This window comes from Phoca vitulina, unplaced genomic scaffold (assembly GCF_004348235.1).
Source record: "Phoca vitulina isolate PV1807 unplaced genomic scaffold, GSC_HSeal_1.0 scaffold2, whole genome shotgun sequence".
In the NCBI taxonomy this organism is placed as follows: Eukaryota; Metazoa; Chordata; class Mammalia; order Carnivora; family Phocidae; genus Phoca; species Phoca vitulina.
The window spans coordinates 87,327,512-87,350,864 of NW_022589705.1; the positions used below are offsets into that span (position 1 = coordinate 87,327,512).

At 47.5% G+C, this 23,353-nt stretch overlaps 1 protein-coding gene across 7 annotated transcripts in view; it reads left to right on the forward strand.

Moving 5' to 3' along the window:
• UBR4 (ubiquitin protein ligase E3 component n-recognin 4) overlaps window positions 1-23,353 on the forward strand; it is a 131,881-nt gene that overhangs the window by 66,518 nt on the left and 42,010 nt on the right. For 4 of the 7 annotated variants that reach the window (XM_032392514.1, XM_032392538.1, XM_032392529.1 and 1 more), the window contains 18 exons: window positions 118-222; window positions 1,782-1,919; window positions 2,947-3,121; window positions 9,027-9,123; window positions 9,775-9,882; window positions 10,343-10,459; window positions 11,605-11,814; window positions 13,793-13,942; window positions 15,353-15,580; window positions 16,351-16,429; window positions 16,920-17,165; window positions 17,956-18,124; window positions 18,589-18,733; window positions 19,287-19,372; window positions 20,091-20,178; window positions 20,430-20,623; window positions 22,094-22,333; window positions 22,697-22,835. In XM_032392514.1, coding sequence (XP_032248405.1) covers window positions 118-222; window positions 1,782-1,919; window positions 2,947-3,121; window positions 9,027-9,123; window positions 9,775-9,882; window positions 10,343-10,459; window positions 11,605-11,814; window positions 13,793-13,942; window positions 15,353-15,580; window positions 16,351-16,429; window positions 16,920-17,165; window positions 17,956-18,124; window positions 18,589-18,733; window positions 19,287-19,372; window positions 20,091-20,178; window positions 20,430-20,623; window positions 22,094-22,333; window positions 22,697-22,835 — 2,714 coding nt within the window. The remainder of the gene's footprint in view (window positions 1-117; window positions 223-1,781; window positions 1,920-2,946; window positions 3,122-9,026; window positions 9,124-9,774; window positions 9,883-10,342; window positions 10,460-11,604; window positions 11,815-13,792; window positions 13,943-15,352; window positions 15,581-16,350; window positions 16,430-16,919; window positions 17,166-17,955; window positions 18,125-18,588; window positions 18,734-19,286; window positions 19,373-20,090; window positions 20,179-20,429; window positions 20,624-22,093; window positions 22,334-22,696; window positions 22,836-23,353) is intronic. The other 3 variants (XM_032392546.1, XM_032392564.1, XM_032392520.1) reach the window with 2 other exon arrangements.

Consider the following 23,353-nt stretch of genomic DNA (forward strand, 5'->3'; position numbering starts at 1 on the left):
GGCCAGAGGGGGTCACACGCTGGTGAGTTTAGACTCCCGAGGGCAGCAGGTGGCCAAAGCAGTGCTGTGGATGGGGTCTGGAGGGAATGCTGTGCTCACTCTCCACTTGTTTCCCAGGCAGCAGCAGCAGTGCCCTGGGCCTGCAGAGCCTGGGGCTATCCGGCCAGGCACCCAGCTCTTCCTCTCTGGACGCAGGAACCCTCTCTGACACCACAGCATCAGGTAACTGTCCACGGCAAGGAGCACGGCTCAGGGCCCCAGGACCCTCTGGCCTTGTTTCTAGTGCTGTGAGAGTGGAACGGGCAGCTGCTTTGACAGGCCATTCTGGACTTCCTGCTTCTGCCTTTGCTTTAGAAATGCGGGCGCGGAGGGCACAGTGCTGCAGCTCGGCAAAGGCGCTCATGGCTCTGCTTCCTTCCACTTTGCATGCTGCCTGGCTCCTGCTGGTTCCCAGGGAGAGGCCGAGAGAGCGGCTTGCAGGGTGGTCAGCTGTAGGGCTGCAGTGACAGCTTTCAGGGCTCTCCACCAGAGTCCGGACGTTTTAGACATCAGGAGCAGGGAGACAAGAAGTAGAGAGAGCTCATGCCATGTACTGTTTTCTCTTCATTTACAAATAAAAGTGAAGCTGCAAGAAGCCGAGTCCTGCTTCAGGTCAGCGTGGCTCACTGTCAGGGCTGTGAGCTTGGGAGGTAGGGGTGTGTGGACACTTAAAATTCATAGGAACTCTTTAGACCTCTTTTGTCTTTACGCTCAATCTCTGCTGATCTGATAAAGGAAAAAAAAATGTCCTGAGTAGAGACTTGGACTAAATAGAGAAGGAGGGAACACCTGAATAATCCCCCGGAAAATCAAGTCCTGAGGAATGGAAGGGTTGATTTAGAGTTTTCCCGAGTGCTGCTTCCCTGTATTTCTTTCTTCCTTTCTTCCCTTTCTTTCTCTTCTCTTGGGAGCGTTACCCTGGGTAGAAGAGAAAGGGAGACATTGGCTGTCCCCTCTCACCTGCTGCCATGCGTGTCGCTTTTCTCAGTTCTCGTTAGCTGCGGTCTCCTCAGGCTTGGAGGTGGCTGTCGTGCTGGGCTGATTGTGTTCCTCTTGTGCTCTGTGGCTGTCTTGGCTTTCCTCCCCCATGTATCTCATCCAGCATTGTCCTCCTGTCTCAGCTCAGCCCTGATCCTGGATGCTGTGGCTGTCTCTGGGGGATTTCCTTGCTTCATTCTTAGCGTCTGAGGAGGAGGATGAGGAGGGGTGAAATTTCCCCATGAGCTCCCCTCTGGACCACCTGAGCAAACCAACCAACCAACAAACCAAGGTTGATTCAAGAGCTCATGATAAGTGGTTTCCTAACATAAGCACAAATTAACTGATTGCAAAACAAGTCTCATTAAAATTCAGAGTCCCGTGCTTTGAATGGTAATGGGTAGTTTCTGATCTCAGCAGGTGTCAGTAACACCTAGACAATGGTGGCCGTGAGGCATTCTAGCTAGAAAACTGAGCGTCCACATCATAGATTCTCGTTGGATCTCTGCGCTGTCTACTTGCACTATAGCGTAGCGGCAAAGGAAATGCCCAGCGCACTGGGGTTTCCCTCTGTCTCAGTATCGTTTGCAACTCACCGTGTATAGTGTTTGTTCCTGTTGGTGATGAACCAGCAAAGCAAATCTTTCCCTTTTTCCTTCGATGACAGGATATATAAACTGCACTGTGTCCTCTGCGCTATGTGGTCTGATGCTGTCGCCCCCAGGAGGGGTTTTTACCTGTAACAGCTCTCGTTACTCTCTCAGCTCCAGCCTCGGACGACGAGGGCAGCACGGCAGCAACTGACGGCTCCACCCTTCGGACCTCCCCTGCCGACCATGGTGGTAGCGTGGGCTCGGAGAGCGGGGGAAGCGCCGTGGACTCGGTGGCTGGCGAGCACAGTGGTAATATGGCTGGGGTCCTGATCTCCTTGGGCCGGGGCGGGAGCGCACTAGGAATCTCTGCCTGGCTCCTGGGATTGGTGTCAGCAAAGGGAATTTTTGAGGGCTCACTGAACATCTGGTGGAATTCATTTGACCTCAACACCGGAGTTTCAAATGTTTAGTGATAAGAGCTTAGGCACAACGGTGGTTAGTGTTGGAACATCTTACAGGCAGTTTTTAATTGTGTCTCACTGGAGGAAAGCAAGGATGTGCATTATCCCAAATCAGGAGTAATCTAAAATAGTTATGGTATGACCTTGAAGTCCATCATACTGTGGCTTTTGTCCCCTCTGTTGGGGGAAGCTGTGTTGGGCAATCTTTCTTTTTTTTTTTCCTAAAGATTATTTATTTGACAGACACAGAGAGAGCACAAGTAGGCAGAGCAGTAGGCAGAGGGAGAGAGAGAAGCAGGCTCTCGCTGAGCAGGGAGCCTGACTCAGGGCTTGATCCCAGGACCCTGGGATCGTGACCTGAGCTGAAGGCAGAGGCTTAACCGACTGAGCCACCCAGGCGCCCCAGGCAATCTTTCTGTTAACATAGCGGGCCACCATCACAGTCTGCTGGCTGATGGCAGTGGGGCTGTGGAATGAGGAGGCATGCCATTTTGGTTTGACCTTGTAAACCAGCCTGTGGTTAAAAATTAGATCAGAAAATATTTTACGGAAGGTGTTGAGTAGCTGATAATTCCTAGAGTTCCATCATGTACATTTCCCTTGGGTTAGGAGATGGAAATTTATCAGCAGCAGAGATAGTTCTTGTAGGTGGATCTTACATACCGTAGAAGGATGAGTAGCTGCCCTCAGAGTCTTACATAGTGCTCTGGGGTCAAAATCTTGAATTCAGTCCTTATTTATTCTCGTCTTCACACAGAAGAAAAAATTCTCTGAAGCTAACAGTCGTCCCTGAACTATTGCTGACTTCAGAGTGCATTGGATTCTGTCATGCTTGGGGATTTGATTTATACTTTTTTTTAACCATTTCCCTTCAGTATCCGGCCGGAGCAGTGCTTACGGTGATGCCACAGTGGAGGGGCACCCAGCTGGACCAGGAAGTGTCAGCTCAAGCACTGGCGCCATCAGCACCACCACCGGACACCAGGAGGGAGATGGCTCCGAGGGAGAAGGAGAAGGGGAAGGGGAAGGAGATGTCCACGCTAGCAACAGGTTAGGACCGGGTCATTTGCAGTCAAGAGGCTATGGGAGAGTATTTCAGGAATAAGGTGATGGATCAGTTGCAGGAGGTAGAGTGATGATAATAGTGTTTTGTTTTTTTTTTTAATATACAGGTTAATAAACTCAGGAAACGGTTCAAGATCTTAGGAAGCATTCTAGATCTGTATTCTTTGTCCTGATTAGAACTATATCAAGTTAACTGCAGAGAGAATAGAATGTGGTTTTTCTCTTAAGGCCCCCCCAATATTCTCTTAGTCACTGTAAAGTGATTGTCGTGAAAATGTGTATTCTCCTGCTCAGATCTTTCTTGTTTCGTCATTACCCATAAACCCACTTCATAGCATTCTTGTTACAAGTGGCACTGTTCTAGGCTCACCGGTGATTAGCTATTACATATATGCTAGAAATGGCTCCTTGTTCAGTACGTTTACAAGGTAACAGAGAATTAAGACAAGAGCAAATACATATCTATGTCTGGAGATACCAGTGGTAGGGCATTTGGCAAATTGAAAGTAACCTATAAAATCCTAATCCATCCCCTTCAAGAAGTTCTGGTGGTTGCTACTGGATTGGTGGGGCACACATAGTCTTAACGGAGAGGGGAGACTAGAGAAATACATTTGTGATCTAATGTTTGTTAAATTTGTTGAGGCCCAAGATTATCACGTTAGTGCAGTGCAGAAATCATCAACAAGCATTTTGGACTCAATGATTTCTATCCAAATAAAAGGTCACTGAAGCTGTCATTCATGAGACATTTTCAGAGGACATCAGGGAGTGTCTCCCATACTCCGTTTCCTGCTGTTTCAACTTCAGTTCTTGGAACATCTCTTGGATGAGGGGGAACCTCTGGCTCCAATAAGTGATGATATTTTGTTGGAATCTGTTTTTTAACATCTTACCATAAAGGGTTTTTTTTTTTTTTTAAAGATTTTATTTATTTTTATTTGAGAGAGAGAATGAGAGAGAGCGAGTACATGAGAGGGGGGAGGGTCAGAGGGAGAAGCAGACTCCCCGCCGAGCAGGGAGCCCGATGCGGGACTCGATCCAGGGACTCCAGGATCATGACCTGAGCCGAAGGCAGTCGCTTAACCAACTGAGCCACCCAGGCGCCCCATAAAGGGGTTTTTACTTAACCTTTTTTTCTCTCTTTTAACAGGATTTCTAGGTTAATTCCATGTGTTCAGAGAATGTGGTCTTTGTGATTTTTTGTTTTTTGGAATTTATTTAAAACATTTTTAATCCAGTCTGCCATTGCTTGTTAATTGACACAGTTAAGTTTGTTTGTGATTAGTGTTCATTACTGATGAATTGGAATTTATGCCTACCATTTGCTTCCTGCTGCTTATTTGTTTTGCCTGTTTCTGTTTCCTTCTGTCTTTGCAGACCTCTTTTGGGTCTATTTGCTATGTTTTCATCCCTTTTCTTTTCTCTGCCCCTCCCTCCCATGTTTGGAGGTTGTTCACTGTTTCCAGTCTTTTGGTGGTTATCCTGTTCATTTCAACATGTACATTTAACTTACCCAAAACTAAAGTTCACTCACAGCTGCATCTTCTTCCTGCATAATATAGAGGACCTTAGAAGACTTGGTCCCTTCTTATCAATTTTTAAGCTGTTATTTTTGTGTGTTTTAATTCTTTTTCAGAAAAGGCCTGGGGTGCCTGGGTGGCTCAGTCGTTAAGTGTCTGCCTTCGACTCAGGTCATGATCCCAGAGTCCTGGGATCGAGCCCTGCATCAGGCTCTCTGCTCAGCGGGGGGCCTGCTTCTCCCACTCCACTCGCCCTGCTTGTGTTCCCTCTCTCGCTGTGTCTCTCTCTGTCAAATAAATAAATAAAATCTTAAAAAAAAAAAAGGCCTTTGAAGCTTTCAAGGTATTGTTGCTATTTCATGTAGTTTACGTGGTCAGTGTTTGTTCAGATTTACTCACATGTTTACCACATTCTGTGTTCAACATTTGCTTGTGCATGTCAGACCTTCTGTCTGGGATCATTTCTTCTTGAAATGCGTCGTTTAGATTTTCCATTAGGGGAGGGCCACTACTTTTGAGCAGATTTTCTTAGTCTGGAAATGTCTTCATTCAGCTCACATTTTGTGGACACGTTTTTGATGGGTATACAGTTTTGTGCTGATAGTTTTTCTCCCCCCAAAGTGAAAATGATATCCACTGTTATTGCCAGTAAGAAGTCACCTGCTATCATAACCACTGCTTCTTTGAAAATAGTGTCCTTACTTGCTGCTTATAAGATCTTTGTCATTGTTTTTTGGGATACAGTTAGGATGGATTTCTTTTTTCTCTTCTTAAGTTTTATTTATTTGAGAGGGAGAGAGAGAGCGAGTGTGCGTGCATGCACAATTGGGGGGTGCAGAGGGAGAGGGAGAAGCAGATTCCCCACTGAGCAGAGACTCAGACGTGGGGCTTGATCCCAGGACCCTGAGATCATGACCTGAGCCGAAGGCAGTGACTTAACCAACTGAGCCACCCAGGCGCCCAGGATCGATTTCTTTACATTTGTTCTGCTTAGTGGTCTTTGGGAATCTTGAATGTTTGGGTTAGTGTCTTTTATTCTAGAAAATGCTCATCTGTTAATCTCCTCAGATACTGCTTCGGCTTCATTTTCTGTCATTTTTCTTCCTGGGACTCTACTTACATCCATGTTTTAACCATCTTGTTTTCTTTTCCATATCTCGTAATATTTTTTTCTTTAAAAAAAATCACTGTGCTTAATTATTTATGGCTTCTTAAGATCTATTTGAGTAGCAGGCATCAGAAAACATCACAAATACAGGGGTACCTGGGTGGCTCAGTCGGTTAAGTGTCCGACTCTTGGAAGCAAGAAAAAAATAGAAGAGTTCGTGTGAGACTGATACTATTTTGTCTATAAATTCTTGTAAAAATTCAGCAGTGGAGTCATCTGGGTCTGGACTTTCTTTAAAGGAAGATTTAAAATTACAGGTTCATTCTTTAAATGATACAGAATTATTTGTTTCTTCCTATGTCAGTTTTGGTATGTTGTGCTTTTCAAGGAATTTGTTCATTTTATTTAAGTTGTCGACTTTATTGACATAAAGTTCATAATCTTTTTTTTTTTTTTTAAGATTTTTTAAAATTTATTTTAGAGAGAAAGTGCATGCACACGCATGGGTAGGAGAGAGGGGCAGAGGGAGAGGGACAGAATCTCAGGCAGACTCTCCACTGAACACTGAGCACAGAGCCCAGATATGAAGATCGATCTCGGGCGCCTGGGTGGCTCAGTTGGTTAAGCGACTGCCTTCGGCTCAGGTCATGATCCTGGAGTCCCTGGATCGAGTCCCGCATCGGGCTCCCTGCTCGGCAGGGAGTCTGCTTCTCCCTCTGACCCTCCCCCCTCTCATGTGCTTGCTCTCTCTCATTCTCTCTCTCTCAAATAAATTAAAAAAGAAAAAAAAAAAAAAAAAAAGATCGATCTCACGACCTGAGATCATGATCTAAGCCGAAATCAAGAGTCAGACGCTTAATCAACTGAGCCACCCAGGAGCCCCCATGACCTTTTTTTTCTTAATCATGCTTTTAATGTCCTAAGGGTCTGTAGTGATGTACTTTTTTCCATTTTTAATGTTGGTAACTTATGGGTGTGTTCTTTTTTCAAAGGTCGGTTTTCCTTGGAGTTACCAACTTTATTTACAAGGAACTGACTTTTAGCTTTGGTTTTTCTGTTTTATGTCTGCTTTCTGTTTTATTTCCACTGTTAATATTTTCTTTCTCTGCTTAATAAGCTTTTATATTATCTTTTGAGATTTCTTTGTTCTTTTTTTAGCTTAAGAAGATGGAAGCTTAAATCATTGATTTTATTAAATACATATTTGAAGCTAAATATTTCTGTGCTTTGCTTTAAAGTCTGCTTTGGCATATATTTTGGTGTGTTATATTTTTATTGCTCTTCAGTTCAGAATGTTTTCTAAATTCTGTTTTGATTTTCATCTTTGGCCTGTAGGATATTTAGAAGTGTGTTGCTAAATTTCCAAACCTTTGGGGATTTTCTAATTATTTTTCTGTTACTAATTTACAGTTTAATTTACTATGGTTGGGGAACATACTATGTGATTGCAATCCTTTCACGTTTCTTGAGACACAGCATTGCTTCTAAAATGATGTTCTGTCTTAGGATTTTTAGTGTTTTTAGGAGGGCCATTTTAGGTAACCTAGCCATGTTAGTAATAGAAGTCTATAAAGTTTTTTTTTTTTTTAAAGATTCTGTTTATTTGAGAGAGAGAGATAGCGACAGAGCTAGTGAGAGCAGGAGTGGGGAGGAGAGGGAGAAGCAGGCTCTCCGCAGAGCAGGGAGCCCAACGCGGGGCTCGATCCCAGGACCCTGGGGTCATGACCCGAGCCAAAGGCAGACAACCAACTGAGCCACCCAGGCACCCCTAAAGTGGTTTTAAGCAAACTTTTTTTTGTCAGGGATAAGTTAATCGAGCAATTGTTAAATGACTTGTTTATAATAATAATAATAACTAACTTGTTTTTATTTTAAGTCACTAAAGAAAAGGAAATTGTAATTTTTGGTATAGGGTTTACTTTTTTTGTTAGATTCTAAGAGTTTGAAAAGCCAATAGTCTGGCAACATCTTGGTCCGGGTCCAGACTTTGCTCATTTTGTTGACTTTTTCATTCATACATGTGTATTCACAAGTATGTTCTGCCAATCTGAAGATTTTCATCCATCTCAAAGCTTGCTGTGTTTTATCCTGAAAGTATAAAGTGAACTGCTAAATTTGAACTGCTACCATCCTATTACTTTTCTTTGCTATATCTTGTACATTCCTGAGCAATTCTTATTCATTTGTGGTCCCTATGCAGCTTGCTTTATTCTTTGGATGTATGTGTGAGCTTTTATGTGCGACCGTATTCTGAAGGACTTTTATTAGCTCATTCCTTTGAGTTACTTTTGGAATCATGGGCATTTATTGATCAAGTAAGACCCCATACTTTGATTCAAACTTTAATGTTTTGAAAATATTCTGGATATCTCCTAGGATATGTAATACAGGAAAATCACTTTTTTATGCATATGTAGGCTTGTGGTTTGTTATACACAGTCTATAAAGTAAAATGAAGCAAGAACAGTTTACAAAACTATGAGAGTGAAGCCATTAATTGATTCAGCAAATGTGTTCTTCATCTGTGTAAGATTGTGTTAGGTGAGACTGCCAGCCAGATTGTCAACAGGACCCTAATTAATTCATTTTCATTTTGGTCCTCTCTTGAATCAGCATATTCACTATAGATCTTGAGGCACACATTTAGTAGGGAAGCCCAGCTGTGTATCTGCAGATGAAGAAGGCTTAGTTAGTGCCCCGTTGAATATACGGGAGAACTCATGGGTCCAGTGTGGAAAGGGTAGAGTGGAGATTGAATTTTTCACTAGGAAAAATGGTAGGCGAGTTGAGAGGGTAAAGCAGTGCCAGGCCTTCTGGGAAGCAAGAAAAAGAAAGGACTGGGTCACTGTGCAACCGGACGATGCAGACTTTGTATATGGAGGAATCCCAGAAGATAATGCCTGGAGGCAGAATGTGGCCATGTGTTGGAAAAGGCCATAGAGTGCACTACTAAAGGTTTGATTTTGCTGCTGAGAACAACTAGGGCTGATTGTTTGAGAAATATTAACTTTTCCCATAGCAGGCTTTCAGGGCCATCAGTTGTATTTTGGACTAGTTTGTTCCTTTTAACAGAGCGAGATTGCTCCTTCTGTGTTGGTGGTGTTACCAAATAGGCATTTCTGAACATTTTGCTAATGGTAGGATTGTTTCTAAGCAGTAGGCTCCTTGTTTACTTTGGTGGCAGGAGGAAAGAACTGTATTCAGCTGGTTAGTGGTTGTGAACTAGCTCACATCTCATGTATTTTCCTTGGCCTTTTAGGCTGCACATGGTCCGTCTGATGCTGTTGGAGAGACTACTGCAAACCTTGCCCCAGTTACGAAATGTTGGAGGTGTCCGGGCCATCCCGTACATGCAGGTATCCCTCAGTTCATCTGGGTCCACATTATGGTTGGACCATCCTTCAGCATGCTCACATCTCTCTTCTAGAGGCTCTGTAGGCTTTTGTTGATGTTAGGTCATAGAATAATGGAATGCAGTTTTGAACTGCAAGTTATAGCCCTTAACTCTCTAGATGAAAAGGCCAAGGGTCAGAGAATTTAAAAAGATGTCCGCAGTCATCCAGCTAGTTATTGACAGAGCCAGGAGCAAATGTCTGCCCCAGAGATTCGTAGTGTGTAGTATTTATTAACACCGTGTTGGAATGTGGTCTGGTAGCTGTTCTCCCACTAGCTGCCTTCCTCTTAGGCAGAAAGTTCTTTACTTTTGAGCACAGCACACTGTCCTCTGTCAAGCCACTTTGGTTGGTTATAATGTAGTTTAGTCAATTCGTTTTGCAAACTCTTTGCAAAACATTTTTTGTGATGCCAAGTGTGGCACATGCCAAAAATTGACACTTCTGACTCTGGACACTTAAACTTCGGATACCTTGGGATGTAGGACCTTCTCGTGGATTGCAGTTACGATTGACAGGGCAGTCAGGAAGATTGGGATTTCTTCTGAACCCCCTGCGTTTGGAGTCGTCTTTAGGGTCCTGGAGCTCATGTTTTACCTCTCTGTTGACTTCCAGGTCATCCTGATGCTCACTACAGATCTGGATGGAGAAGATGAGAAAGACAAGGGGGCCCTGGATAACCTGCTCTCTCAGCTAATTGCTGAACTGGGCATGGACAAAAAGGTAAGATTGGAGAGTCCTGCCATGTGAGAAACAGGGACTGAGGTCCGTTTACAGCTTGTCATCCTTCTCTTAGAGGAACTTCACTTAGTTTTGGGCATAACCACCCACTGAGGGCTCCAGTTCTGTGGATTCAACAAAAATGTTGGCAGGGCCTCCTTTGGCCCAGGACTCCTGTTGGATCTGGACGTAAATGAGGAACAGACCAAGTCCCTGTCCTCACGGACCTTTTGTAGCTCCCTAAGCTGAAAACAATAAATTAGTTGTTTGTATCTTAATACGGCCTTTTAAGCACATCGGCCTCTAGGTAATCCGGGTGTAGTCCATGGGGGCGTTGGTGCCTGTTTTGACTCTGATTCCATGTGAGGAACAGTTAGTGCTGATAGGCTGGAGGGAACCTTGTTGAGAGGACGCCTCAAGCTTAAAGTAAGCGTGGGCTTCTGGGCTCTGCTTCTGCCTACAGGATGTCTCCAGGAAGAATGAGCGCAGTGCCCTGAATGAAGTCCATCTGGTAGTAATGAGACTCCTGAGTGTCTTCATGTCCCGCACCAAATCCGGATCCAAGTCTTCCATCTGTGAGGTACTGTTGCTTTGAGCACATGGGTGTGGGGAAAGGTAAGAGGATTGTCTGGTTGGTGCTAGGGCTGAGGGCAGAGGTGATAGTTAGAATAGGCTGTTGTCACTTCAGAGGAGAAAGATTCTAAGCTGTCACCTCTTGAAGAGCAGAGCCACCACCTTTTTCAGAATCCCTTCCAAGCCCTGATCTTCGCCAGCAATCCCTCCATTGGAGGGGTTACAGGGTTTGGAAGTTCCCATTATTGAAAGGAGGGGACTATTCTGCAAGGCACAGGGTGGCTAAGAGGATTCCCCTACTGTGTGTTGCTATAAGGTATGGTAATAAAGCAGAGAGAAAGCAGTGTGTGCGTGGTGGAAAGGAGATTAACACAAAGCAGAGAAGGTAGGAATGGAGGCTGAACTGCATCCAATCTTAATGAGCTTATGAGCTGTGGGGTTTGCTGGGATTTGCAAGGCTCTCCTAATGGTTTTATTTACAGTGGCTTTTCTCCTGCTTTTTATTCATGTGATCACTTACCCCATCTCCTTCAGAAGCTAGTTTGGTGGGGAGAGCCCCTACCGGGAGGGTGGGGTTGCTGAAAAGTGCTTAGAGTGGAAAGTTTTCTCTCTTGTTCTTTTTTTTTTTTTTTTTAAAGATTTTATTTATTTGACAGAGAGAAAGACAGCCAGAGAGGGAACACAAGCAGGGGGAGTGGGAGAGGGAGAAGCAGGCTTCCCGCAGAGCAGGGAGCCCAATGCGGGGCTCGATCCCAGGACCCTGGGACCATGACCTGAGCCGAAGGCAGACGCTTAATGACTGAGCCACCCAGGCGCCCCTTCTCTCTTGTTCTTGAAATGGGCTTCTTTTCTAGTTGCCCAGCGAAGAAGAAAACCCGCCCGTCCCAGGAGAAAGGTTATCCAGTCCTTGCCCCCTTGGCCTCTCGCACCTGTGTGTGGGCGAGTGGAGCTGGGACCTGGGGTTGGTTGGTTCTTACCATGCCATTGTTGGAAAGAGTTGGGGGGAGTGTTTGAGTTAGTTGGGGGACTTCTAACTCAAGAGACGAGCTCCCTCCCCCAATGACCCACTTGGAGACTACCGCCGGGGAGTTTCCTACTCCTGCCCCCAACGGTCTCACAAGCCTTTCTGGCCTCCTCCTTGTTTCCCCCCAGTCGTCTTCCCTCATCTCCAGCGCCACAGCCTCGGCCCTGCTGAGCTCCGGTGCGGTGGACTACTGCCTGCATGTGCTCAAATCCCTGCTGGAGTATTGGAAGAGCCAGCAGAACGACGAGGAGCCCGTGGCTACCAGCCAGTTGCTGAAACCACATACGACTTCATCCCCACCGGACATGAGCCCATTCTTCCTCCGTCAGTATGTGAAGGTGAGGCCTTTCCCTGGACGAAGGACCGCTCCTGCCCTCCTCCAGAGCACTTTCCTCTTCGCCCTCTGTGAGTAGGGCTGAAGGAGCCAAGGGCAGGGAGCTGCAGGAGGCAGACCGAGTGCCTTGGGGGGCTTTGATCTCGGTGCAGTTTAGTGAATAACCACTTCTCCCACCCTTCTGCTGGGGTTCAGACTCTTGACAACGTGTAAAGCAGAGGAACTGAATGAATGAAATCAGACTGGTCTGTCCTTTCATGTTAAGCTCCTTAGAAAAAGGTGAGCAGGCACAGGGTGACGTCAGAGGTGGATCATGTCCTTGTGTGTGTGTGTGTGTTGTGTGTGTGTGTGTGTCAGAGACTCCCCGTGTGTGTGTGTGTGTGTGTGTGTCAGAGACTCCCCCTGCTGTCATCAGAGGCCCTTGAGGGAGCTAGTTTAGAAGATAATCTTTCTGATCAGGTGAGTCAGGAACAAGCATTCCCACTTACCAGCCGTGAAGCTCGGACAAGTTCTGTGCGGCTTTCGTGTGCCTCGGTTTGCACACCTGGAAACTGAGGCTCCACATGGGATCTGCTGTGTAGGGTCGTTGGGAGCACTGGGTGACCTGACGCAGTCAAGCCCCGTGCTAAGTGCCCTGGGGCCTGTCCCTGTCTGTCGTCCCTGCCGTTTCTGCACGTTTGCGTCCTGAGTGGCGGCACCAGTGTGTTCCTCGCTGCACGTTCCCAGCTGCTTTGACTGAGACAGGGATAGAACAGGCACAAAACGTGAATCGCATCATGTCCTTCTCTTTTCTTAACCCTCTGCTGGTTTTCTATAACTTTTAGGCCAAAGAGTTCTTTGAGGACCCAGCTGTCTGCTTAGCTCCCTGGCTGTGTCACGACCGCACCCCGGCACGCAGCCCCCGTCCTGTGCCTTGCCCCAGACGTGGCACACTGCCTTCCTGCTTGCTGTCCTCCTGAACTTCTCTCCCTCTGCCATTACTTCCTTCCCCTCTAAGCTAATTCCTCCTTCACGATCCGGCTCACACACTGGGTCCTGGGAAAACCCTCCCCAACATGCACTTCCTGCTAGCAGGTCAGATAGAGATGGCTTTTCCCCGGGTCTCCAGAGCACCCTGTGTACACATGTGGAGTCTTTCCCTTGTTTGCACCCCCAGTTGCTTGGCAAAGACCCGATGAGTAACTGGTGATTGAATACGTGAGACATGTTGTGCCCCAAATTCTTGCAGGCTCTTCCCAGGGGACCATGCAGCCTGCAGGATAGCTACCGCTTCCACCATCCTCACACCCCTCAGCTCCTCCTCCTCTGTGGGATATGCATTAAGTGATCTGGCCATCCTGGTCTCTTTCTTTCTTTTTAAAAGATTTATTTGTTTCAGAGAGGTGGGGAGAGAAAAAGAGCACGCATGCGCACGGACACACACGCATGCGGGTGAGGGGAGGGGCGGAGGAAGAGGGAGAATTTTCAAACAGACTCCCTTCTGTGTGCGGAGCCCCAAGTGGGGCTCCGTCCCAGGACCCTGAGATCATGACCCGAGCTGAAATTAAGAGTTGGCTGCTCAACTGACTGAGCCACCCAGGAGCCACCACCCTGGTTTATTTAAATATCTCTTATTATCCCAGAAGGTTTTGGTTCTAGGGGAATAGACTGCATCTCTCACAGGAAGTCAGAAATCCTTCACCACCACTGTTTATCCCATTAGAAGTTTAATTTCTGTGTAAGCAGAATACAGCCAGTTCAGGGTCAAAACCCACAGAGTGAAATTTTGGAACTTTTAAGACAAGTGAGATCTGTGTCCATCGGAGCCTGGGGCCTTGCTGGGTTTAAACCAAGCTGTCAGGCTGTGATGACTCCAGCTTTGAAAGGTACCATTTACCAGCTCCAATATAAGCTATGCCTAATGAGCAGTAAACTAGCCCTTTTCCTAATTGTGGCTGTGGACAACTGTCCGTCACAGGTCCTTACACATGTTCTTCCCCTAGGGTCATGCTGCTGATGTGTTTGAGGCCTATACTCAGCTTCTGACAGAGATGGTCCTGAGGCTTCCTTACCAAATCAAGAAGATTGCCGACACCAACTCTCGAATCCCACCTCCTGTCTTTGATCATTCGTGGTTTTACTTTCTTTCGGAGGTAAGCGAAGGCCGCAGGCCATGTGCCGTTCAAGGAGAGGACACCTCGGCTGTGATGGCCTTTTTTCTTATTCTTTAAAAGATTTTATTTATTTGAGAGAGAGAGCGTACATGTGCGTGCAAGTACGAGTTGGGGGAGGGAGAGGGAGAAGCAGGCTTCCCACTGAGCAGGGAGCCCGCCTCAGAGCTCGATGCCAGGACCCTGGGATCACGACCTGAGCCGAAGGCAGGCGCTTAACCAACTGAGCCACCCAGGCACCCTGGCTCTGACGGCCTCTATGGCCCCCTTCCGTCCTCACCCTCAGGGAGTGTTTTCCCCAGCAGCGCCACTCACGCTGGTGGGCCTTGCCCCGGGTGTACTGTGTGGTGAAGCCGTGGAAGATGGATGTCACAACAGGCCATGGCTTTAGTTTCTGATTCTTTGCGTTTGACTCTTTCCGCATATGACGGTAAGGGACGAGTTTAATAATTTGGACTCCGTCTGGAAAACAGAAAACATACTAGTTCAATTACAGAGAGATTTTAATATAGGGAATTGTTTGGAGGGCCATTGAAGAACCAAAGAGAAAAACAGGGAGTGTTGAAACAGAGACCGCAGGTGCGGGCAGCAGCCGCCGGCAGCCATGTGTCTGAAGAGGAGTCGGCCTGCGGAGGGGCTGCTGCCTCTGGTACCCCAGGAGCTCTGAGGGGGAGTGATGCGCTTGATTCTGGAAGTGTGGAAAGAAGCTGATGGTTAGAACCAGCCGTACTGGTTTGTCCTTGAACAAACCGAAGAGCTGGTGGAGGCTGTCAGAGCGAAGGGCTGCTGCCAGGAGAGCAGACAGGAAGGAGCCGGTGTTTTTTCCTCGCGCCCTCTGGTGTCCCTTTTTGTTCCCTGTTGGCAGGCCCTGACGGCAGACGAGCAGTGTAGTTCGCACACTTCTGGGCCGGCCATTGCAGTACAGTGTGCGGTGGGGTGGGTTTGGAGGCAGCCGAGGGGCGGTAGTCACGCTGTCACAGCAAGCTTGAGATTAACTCTGGGAAGAATGACCTGTTAGCAAACCCCAAATGACAATTTCGGGTTGTATAGATGAACAGCCCAGCCTCTTCCCCACCTCTTTGACCTGAAAGATTATGAATCTGTTTTCTGGACCATTTCATTCTGGGTGGGCTGGAGTGGAGGCCAGCTTCCCTGTAGATTCCCAAGGACTCCCAGGAGGGGAGCGGGAATATTGCTGTTTTCCCCTCTTTGACAGCTTGCTTTCTCCCGGCTCCTTAATGAGTACTGAATTCACCGGAGTCTAGCTTGGCCGTGAGGAGATTGCTTGGTGTGTGTTTCTTACCCATTTTAGTAACAGTTCATGACACCCGGGGAGCTGCTGCTGGCACAGGTCCTGAGTCATTGACTCTTGGTGTTGCCTTTCCTCTCAAGTACCTGATGATCCAGCAAACTCCGTTTGTGCGCCGTCAAGTCCGCAAACTTCTGCTCTTCATCTGTGGGTCAAAGGAGAAGTACCGCCAGCTCCGGGACTTGCACACTCTGGACTCCCACGTGCGTGGGATCAAGAAGCTGCTGGAGGAACAGGGGATATTCCTCCGGGCAAGTGTGGTTACAGCCAGTTCAGGCTCTGCCTTGCAGTATGACACACTCATCAGCCTGGTACGAGGGGCGAGGGGCACGGTGGGGCAGGGAGAGGGCATGTGATGAGGCTCAGCCAGGTAGGCAATAGGATGGAGGAGTACCGGGCTTTTACGTATTCAGAGAACGGCCTGGCCACAGTTGAGCTCAGGGTGGATCCATAATGCTGTATATGAAGTGTAGTTGGCTTCAGGATCTGCGATTTCCCCCTCACCATTCTCACTCCCACCTGGTAGTGGTTCCTCCATTATGGGGAGGAGAGGCTTGGGCTTCTTACCTGTGTTACTGGCTCATATGGACAGGGTCGACCTGGAATTTGCCAACTTCTGGTTTTTGTCCTTGAATACTAAAGAAATGATGTGTCTGAAGATAAATTGTTCGGACTTCGGGGAAGCAAACAATATATTGCATGGGAGCCTATAGACGAGAACGTCTTCAGTATTATACACTTCTATAAACTAGTGTCCTTACTGTCGTGCTTTCACAAGAAAGAAGTAAACTGGGAAGAGAGGAAGAAAAGAAAAGAGAGTAAACTGGGTTGTAGTTTCCCATCATGGCCTAGCTTTCCTGCTGTGTTACTGAGTGGTGTGAAGGGCCCTTGCCAATGAAGGGCATTTGTGTGGTGGGAGCTAAGCGGAGGAGGCTCAGTAAGAGCTGCAGTGTGGGCCTTGGTCCCAGGTTCACTGGGGCACCTGGTCAGCAGCCTCGTACAGACCCCTCAAGGCTGCAGGGTGGTAGGTGCGGGCTGCTTGGTGGCCTTACTCAGTTCTGGCGATTGGTTTCCATTTCAGATGGAGCACCTGAAGGCTTGTGCCGAGATTGCTGCCCAGCGAACCATCAACTGGCAGAAATTCTGCATCAAAGATGACTGTAAGCAGTGCAGCGACTTCTGGTGGCTGTTGTTCATTCGTTTGTCTCTTTGCGAGCTGTTTATTGAGGCCTGCCCTGTGCCAAGCGCTGAACTGGATGCCAGAGATGAGGCTCTGAGCAAGGCACCTAGATAGAACTCTTGTCTAGCTAAGAAGACAAGTCAAACCTTCAGCGCGACAAGGGTCATAGATAAAATGTGGGGTGCTATGGGGGCACAGAGTAGGAGTCTAAAGACAAGAGGAGCCTGTGGAGTCTAGAGAATCATCCTAGTTGAAGTGGGGGCTGGGAGCCGATCTTTAGGTAGCTGTTGGGATGTTTACCAGGTCATTTCTGCAGAGGACGGGAGTTCTGGGCAGCATCTGGCAGAGAGGACTGGGAATGCAAGCTGGTGGGGAGGGGGCAGTGCTGGCCAGGTGCAGACACGGCTCCCGCGACGCGTCCGTCCAGTGCATTTGTCTCTGAGCTGCGTCCCTGTCTCCTCTGCCGGCAGCCGTCCTGTACTTCCTCCTCCAAGTCAGCTTCCTGGTGGACGAGGGGGTGTCCCCGGTGCTGCTGCAGCTGCTGTCCTGTGCCCTGTGCGGCAGCAAAGTCCTCGCCGCCCTGGCGGCCTCGGCCGGCTCCTCGAGTGCCTCCTCGTCCGCAGCACCTGTGGCGGCCGGCTCTGGACAGGCCACGACGCAGTCCAAGTCGTCCACGAAGAAGAGCAAGAAAGAAGAAAAGGAAAAGGAGAAAGAGGGTAAGTGTCACTCTCTTGTCTTGGTGACCAGGGCGAGGTGTTCTGATTTCTTTTGGATCACGTGGCTTATGCTGCTCTTCAGAAAGGGCTTTTACTCCGATCTAGGACCTACAACTCCGATGCCCTCCAGTGTCTAGTTTTGGTTTCATTGTCAGTTACACCTTGAATATATGGCTTCCCATACCAAGGAAAGGTCAAAGTGCACTCAACAGTTTAGTAAGCCAAGTTTGTTTTTCTGTGAAATAATAAATGACACTTGCCGTGTGGAGAGGTTGTCGGCATCAAACGATGCTTGTAAACGTGCCTTGTAAATTGTTAAATGCTCTGCGTATGGAAGCTGTTTTAGCTGACTCCTTACTATTGGAAAGGCAAAAGCCTTCCTGCTTCATTGCTTTTCATGGTCCTTGGATGCCTGGGTCGGGTGATAGGGGTGAAGAGTAGTGGAGGTGGTTTACCTTCTCCCGATTAATTATTCAGCTAGCTGTTTTGGGTAGCAAACCTCTGAAAGGAAATGCCTCCTCCAGGGTAGCTGTGTGTATGCTCACTGTCAGGCCTGTGTTGGCACTTTATCCTGTGCTTTTTTTGTAGCATGATTATCACGTGTCTCATATGGGGCTGGCCTTTGTTCTCCAATAAACCAGTGAAAGTTGTTTTCAAATTAGAACCATTTAGTTGAAGAAACTTTCAGAAGTGGACAGAATTCCCTCCCTCTTCATCTGGGAGCACTGGCTCTGAGACCCTAGAGCACGCTTCCTGCTCTCCAGTCCTCAGTTCTTCCCTGGTCTTGCAGGTGAGAGCTCAGGCAGCCAGGAGGACCAGCTGTGCACAGCTCTGGTGAACCAGCTGAACAAATTTGCAGATAAGGAGACCTTGGTTCAGTTCCTGCGTTGCTTCCTGTTAGAGTCCAATTCTTCCTCGGTGCGCTGGCAGGCCCACTGTCTGACCCTGCATATCTACAGGTAGGGTCCCCGGCTACGTTTTGACGGTCTGCATGGGTCCAGGAGATGAGTGATTGATGTAGTTCTGTCTTGCTTTGTGTTGCACACTCACAGTCACAGTGTCAGTATTTACATCAGCCTGGATCCTCTTGACTATTAACAGATGTCTTCATCTGGTTATCTGCTTTTAGCCATTAAACTGATGTCTTAAGCAAGAGATGATTGCTTTTCACCTGAGAGGGCTGTGTTTAGAAGTTTGTGAAGTGACCAGGCTTGACTCTTCAGGCCACCTTCTGAAGATAGGAAAGGACTGAGCTATACCTGTTAGGATCTACTGTTGAAAGAGTGCAAAATGATTTGAACTTAACCCCTAGTTTTCGGGAGATAGACATATCTGTAGAAGCAGTACCTGGGCCTTGTTGATAAATAAAAGGGACCTCAGGGTTTTCTGCTTCTTGGTAACGTGAACTGTCCTTTATCTACAGAAACTCTAGCAAATCTCAACAGGAACTCCTGCTAGATCTGATGTGGTCCATATGGCCAGAACTCCCAGCCTACGGTCGTAAGGCTGCCCAGTTTGTGGACCTACTAGGATATTTCTCCTTGAAAACCCCACAAACGGAAAAGAAGGTAACAATCGATGTATGGTCAGAGGGGCTAACTTACCTTATTTGACCTTTTTTCTCTTGAGTTAAGAACATGACCAACCCGCATAGGTGGTGCACATGTGAAATCTCTTTGGATGTATGTTAAGCACAGCCAACATGTGTACCACACAGATAACATACACTAGCAAATAAGTACAGGCTGAATTTGCCTTTGCGAGCAGGAGATCAGGTGGGGAGGACAATGCAACCCATTAAAGTTGCTTTAGGAAAGAAGGTGTCCCCATTTTCCTGGCAGCCCTGATGACATCCCCAGAAGTGTCTGCAATTGGATAACCATTTCATGACTTTTCCATGGGAATAAAAATTCTCTTCATCCACAGGGTCTGAAAAGATGGCTGTCACAAGGATTGTGGAAACCTGTAGGAGTTAGGCCCAGCTTTGTATGACTGTGTGGGGGCTGAGAAGTCTGGTGCTTCTTGGGCAGCATCAGCTAGACAGCAGTTAGTATTGGATAGCAGTCCAGTAAGACTTGCCCTTGGGCTTTAACTGTGGTCTTTTATTGACTTCTGTTTCAGTTGAAGGAATATTCACAGAAGGCTGTGGAGATTCTGCGTACCCAAAACCATATTCTTACCAACCATCCCAACTCCAACATTTACAAGTGAGCTTGTTCTGCTTTTTCCGTTTGAAGCTCCAGCAACAGTCCCAGTTGCTATCTCCACATGGGTTGGCTCTTACATAAGAATCAATACACCTCTGTCTATTTGGTCTTTGAACCCCTCCCTCATGGCTGGGGCCTTACACACACAGGGTACTCAAAATATAGCTGCTGAATTAGGTTTTGGTAAGCAGTCATTTGAGAATGTCTATAATGAAAGTGTCTTAAGTCTAAATCAGGTTAAGGTAAGTTTACAGAAAATGGCTATATTAAAAAAAAAAAACTTTTGAAAGAGAGTATTTATTAGTTAAGCAAGCAGTTGTTATTTCCCTGGTTTAATAGTGACTGTTCTTTTTTTTTCCTCTAAAGTTCATTGAGGTGTAGTTTATATACACCACAGAATTCACCTATTTTAAGTATACAATTCAATGATTTAATAAATTGTGACTTTTCTTGGAGTCAGATTTTATTGTCAGTTTTTAGGATTTTTCTGACCTCAGAATAGCTCAGAAATAGGAAACATCTAGGGTCGATTGGTTGAAATTCCTTTCCTGTGACTTCTAAGCCCTGTTGGGATTTCTCACTTTTCCCCTGTGTTCTTAACTAGGGTGGGGCTCGATTTAGGGAATATTGAGCCATGGCTCATTCGTGGCTTCTTCGTGAAGCTCGATTGCTTTCTAAGATGAAGATTTCCTTATGCTGATACTGGTTTCTTCCTTAGCACCTTGTCTGGCTTAGTGGAATTTGATGGCTATTACCTGGAGAGCGACCCCTGCCTGGTGTGTAATAATCCAGAGGTGCCGTTTTGTGTAAGTGCCGTCTTTAACATGGGTGATCGTGCGGCTTGCAGGGCCAGTGGGTTTCTTGTTTCCAGAGATTGAGTGTGGCCACCTAGGTGTTCGGTCACCAGTGGTATGCATGCTTACTTGCCACACTTAACCACCTTAAATAGAAACTTCATCCATGGATGAAGAGTGGGTTACAGTGATCAGTTTTGAAGAAGGCAGGATGAGCCAGTGGCCTTGAACTGATAAAGGGTTTTGTGTACTCCCGTGTTTAGTATATCAAGCTGTCTTCCATTAAAGTGGACACGCGGTACACCACCACGCAGCAGGTTGTGAAGCTCATCGGCAGCCACACTATCAGCAAAGTGACGGTGAAAATTGGAGACCTGAAACGGACAAAGATGGTGCGGACCATCAACCTCTATTACAACAACCGAACCGTGCAGGCCATCGTGGAATTGAAAAACAAGTATGGGCCCTTCAGGTTTGGGGAGGGGCAGCTTTTGGGCTTAACACCAGTTGTTGGCTTTGATGGCTGGAATCGGGTGAAGCAGCACGTCTCTAGAGGCCTGGTATGTCCTCTTACCTAGTGGAGTCAAGACTGGGGACAAAAGTGAAACACGGTTCCTAAGGGTGTTGACAAAGGTTCTTTTAAAATCCTGTCCAGTGGAGCCCATGGGGCCTAAGGAAGCAATTCAACAGCCTGCCTTGAGAGGGGAAGCTGAGTTAGGGGACTTCAGACTTCTCCTCCTACCCATGTTTATTAGGGCACTTCTAGTTTTACGTAACAGCTGTGTTGGGAAGAAGTTGTCATTTCTTGGGTTAAGATGCTGTTTGCTCACAGAGCCAGCAGTATCAAGAAGCTTCTCTGGCGCACGGTCCTTCCATTTCTACATGGCACCTTCCCTCTATGTCTGCTAGTGATGGATCTTTCTAGCTCGTGTATCCCAGCGTCTGAATGGAGGCACGTCATATGTGGGCCAGAGAAGGCATTGGCGTGGGGTAAAGGGTTGACTTCCAGAGACAGCACTGTTGTTGAAGTCTCAGGCATTGCTGTTGGGCAGAGGACGTGGGGAGGTGCTGCTTGAATAGTAAGGTGCTGTTCTGCACGGAGCAGAGGTATTGGTATTATTCCGAGGGGCAGAATACAGCCAGAGTTTACCACATCAGCACACGGAGCTCTGTTTGCTCTGTCTGCAGGAAGTTTTCTTCCTTTGAGGAGCAGTTCACATTGGTGATCTGCAAGTAGAAGCTGCTCATTGGGATAACCCACTCCCTTCTGGAGGAGGAGGATTTTCTGTTGTGTAGACTCAGCGCAGCAGCTGGTGAAACTCTCCGACTCTGCTACAAGACCATGGGTTCACACCCCAGCTCTCCTACTGTCTCTGGACATGGGAGAAGTTCTACAGCCTTGGTTTCTTTAACTGTGAAGTGGAGATGAGCCTACTCTCAGGGTGTTTTTTTTAAGGATTAGAATGAGTTTAGTGTATGTAAAGGGCTGAGAATAGAGCCTAGCACATAGCGAGTGCCCAGTAAATATTACCTGTAATTAACATGATTATTCTAAATTCTTACGTGCCTTTTCTTTTTCTCTCTCTACTTGGCATGTGGTACACGGCACATCTTAGGATTATAGGCTTCAGGGTGGCATACTTTTGGAGTAATGTCTTCCCTTGATATGTACTTCACTTTTTCTAGAATCTGGAAAATTACCTAACACCTTAAAGCACTGTGTGTTATATCCTTTTTTATAGAGAATATTTTTTGAATTAGGTTGCTATTACTTGCCACATCTCCTCTTAGAGGAACCACTTCACTGCCTTAGGAGAACGCACAGGGGGGACAGTCTTGCTCTTCGTCTCCTCAGACCGCAGTCACCGAGGGGTACATGAGTGGCCTTCAGGCCCTCCGCCGCTCTAGCTACCACTGTCTCTTCTAGGCCGGCCCGCTGGCACAAGGCCAAGAAGGTTCAGCTGACCCCCGGGCAGACAGAGGTGAAGATCGACCTCCCCTTGCCCATTGTGGCCTCCAACCTGATGATTGAGTTTGCAGACTTCTATGAGAACTACCAGGCCTCCACAGAGACCCTGCAGTGCCCGCGCTGCAGCGCCTCTGTCCCCGCCAACCCGGGGGTCTGCGGCAACTGCGGAGAGAACGTCTACCAGTGTCACAAGTGCAGGTGAGGGAGCGAGTGGCGCCCCGGCCAGGGCTGTGCATGTCCCTTGTATCCCCTGCAAGAGTCTCAGTGTGGGCAGTTTCAGTGTCTGCTGCCCTCAGCATAATTGGAGGGTTATGGGTCTGTGGAGTCCCAGGCTGGAAGGTGGGGACGGGAAGAATGGCACACGTGCCTGTCCCGTGGTAATCTGGGAGTGGGGGGTCCTTCGGTTTAGTGCCGGGTCTTCCTTTCTTGTTACCTGGTTGTGTAAGTCACCCTTGCCTCTTGTCATCCGGATACAGTTCCAGACAATGCGTGTGGCACTCAGTCACCCTCCCCCGCCCCAACCTCTTCTGTCCCCCCGACCCAAACACTTTGGTTCTTCAGGTCCATCAACTACGATGAAAAGGACCCCTTTCTCTGCAATGCCTGTGGTTTCTGTAAATACGCTCGCTTCGACTTTATGCTCTATGCCAAGCCTTGCTGTGCAGTGGATCCCATTGAGAATGAAGAAGACCGGAAGAAGGTGAGGCTGCATCCGTCCTAGACTCAGGGCAGTAGTTTTGCTCTGAGCTTTGGGCAGCAGGGCTGGTGGAGGGCAGTATGCTTTCCCTTCTGTTCTGAGTCTTCCTCATCTCAGCACTCTCTTCAGGGCACGGCTTTCGGGTGGGAGCAAATAATGGTGTAGGATATATTGGAACATGTGATTTTCATAGGACTTCAGAGAAGTGTTGGTTGGTAATGAACTAGAATGTCTCCAGGGACAAATGACTTTAGTTTTGGGACGGCTGAAAGAAGTCGGATGAGTGCCTTGCATTTGTTCCACAGATATCTCATATTAACAGCTGTTGGCCTTTCCTCAGTGTTAGCTTATCCAGGGGCTGGTTCTCAGTCTGCATGGTGTGGTGGGACTGGGATTAGGTGACAGTCAAAGTCGGGAGGAGCTTTTGGGATTGCTGCTAGGAGCAGCATGGGAAGCAGGACAACATTTAGCTGTGGAGTCAGAAGGGACAGAAGTTCAGTTCCGGCTGTGCCTTTCAGTGC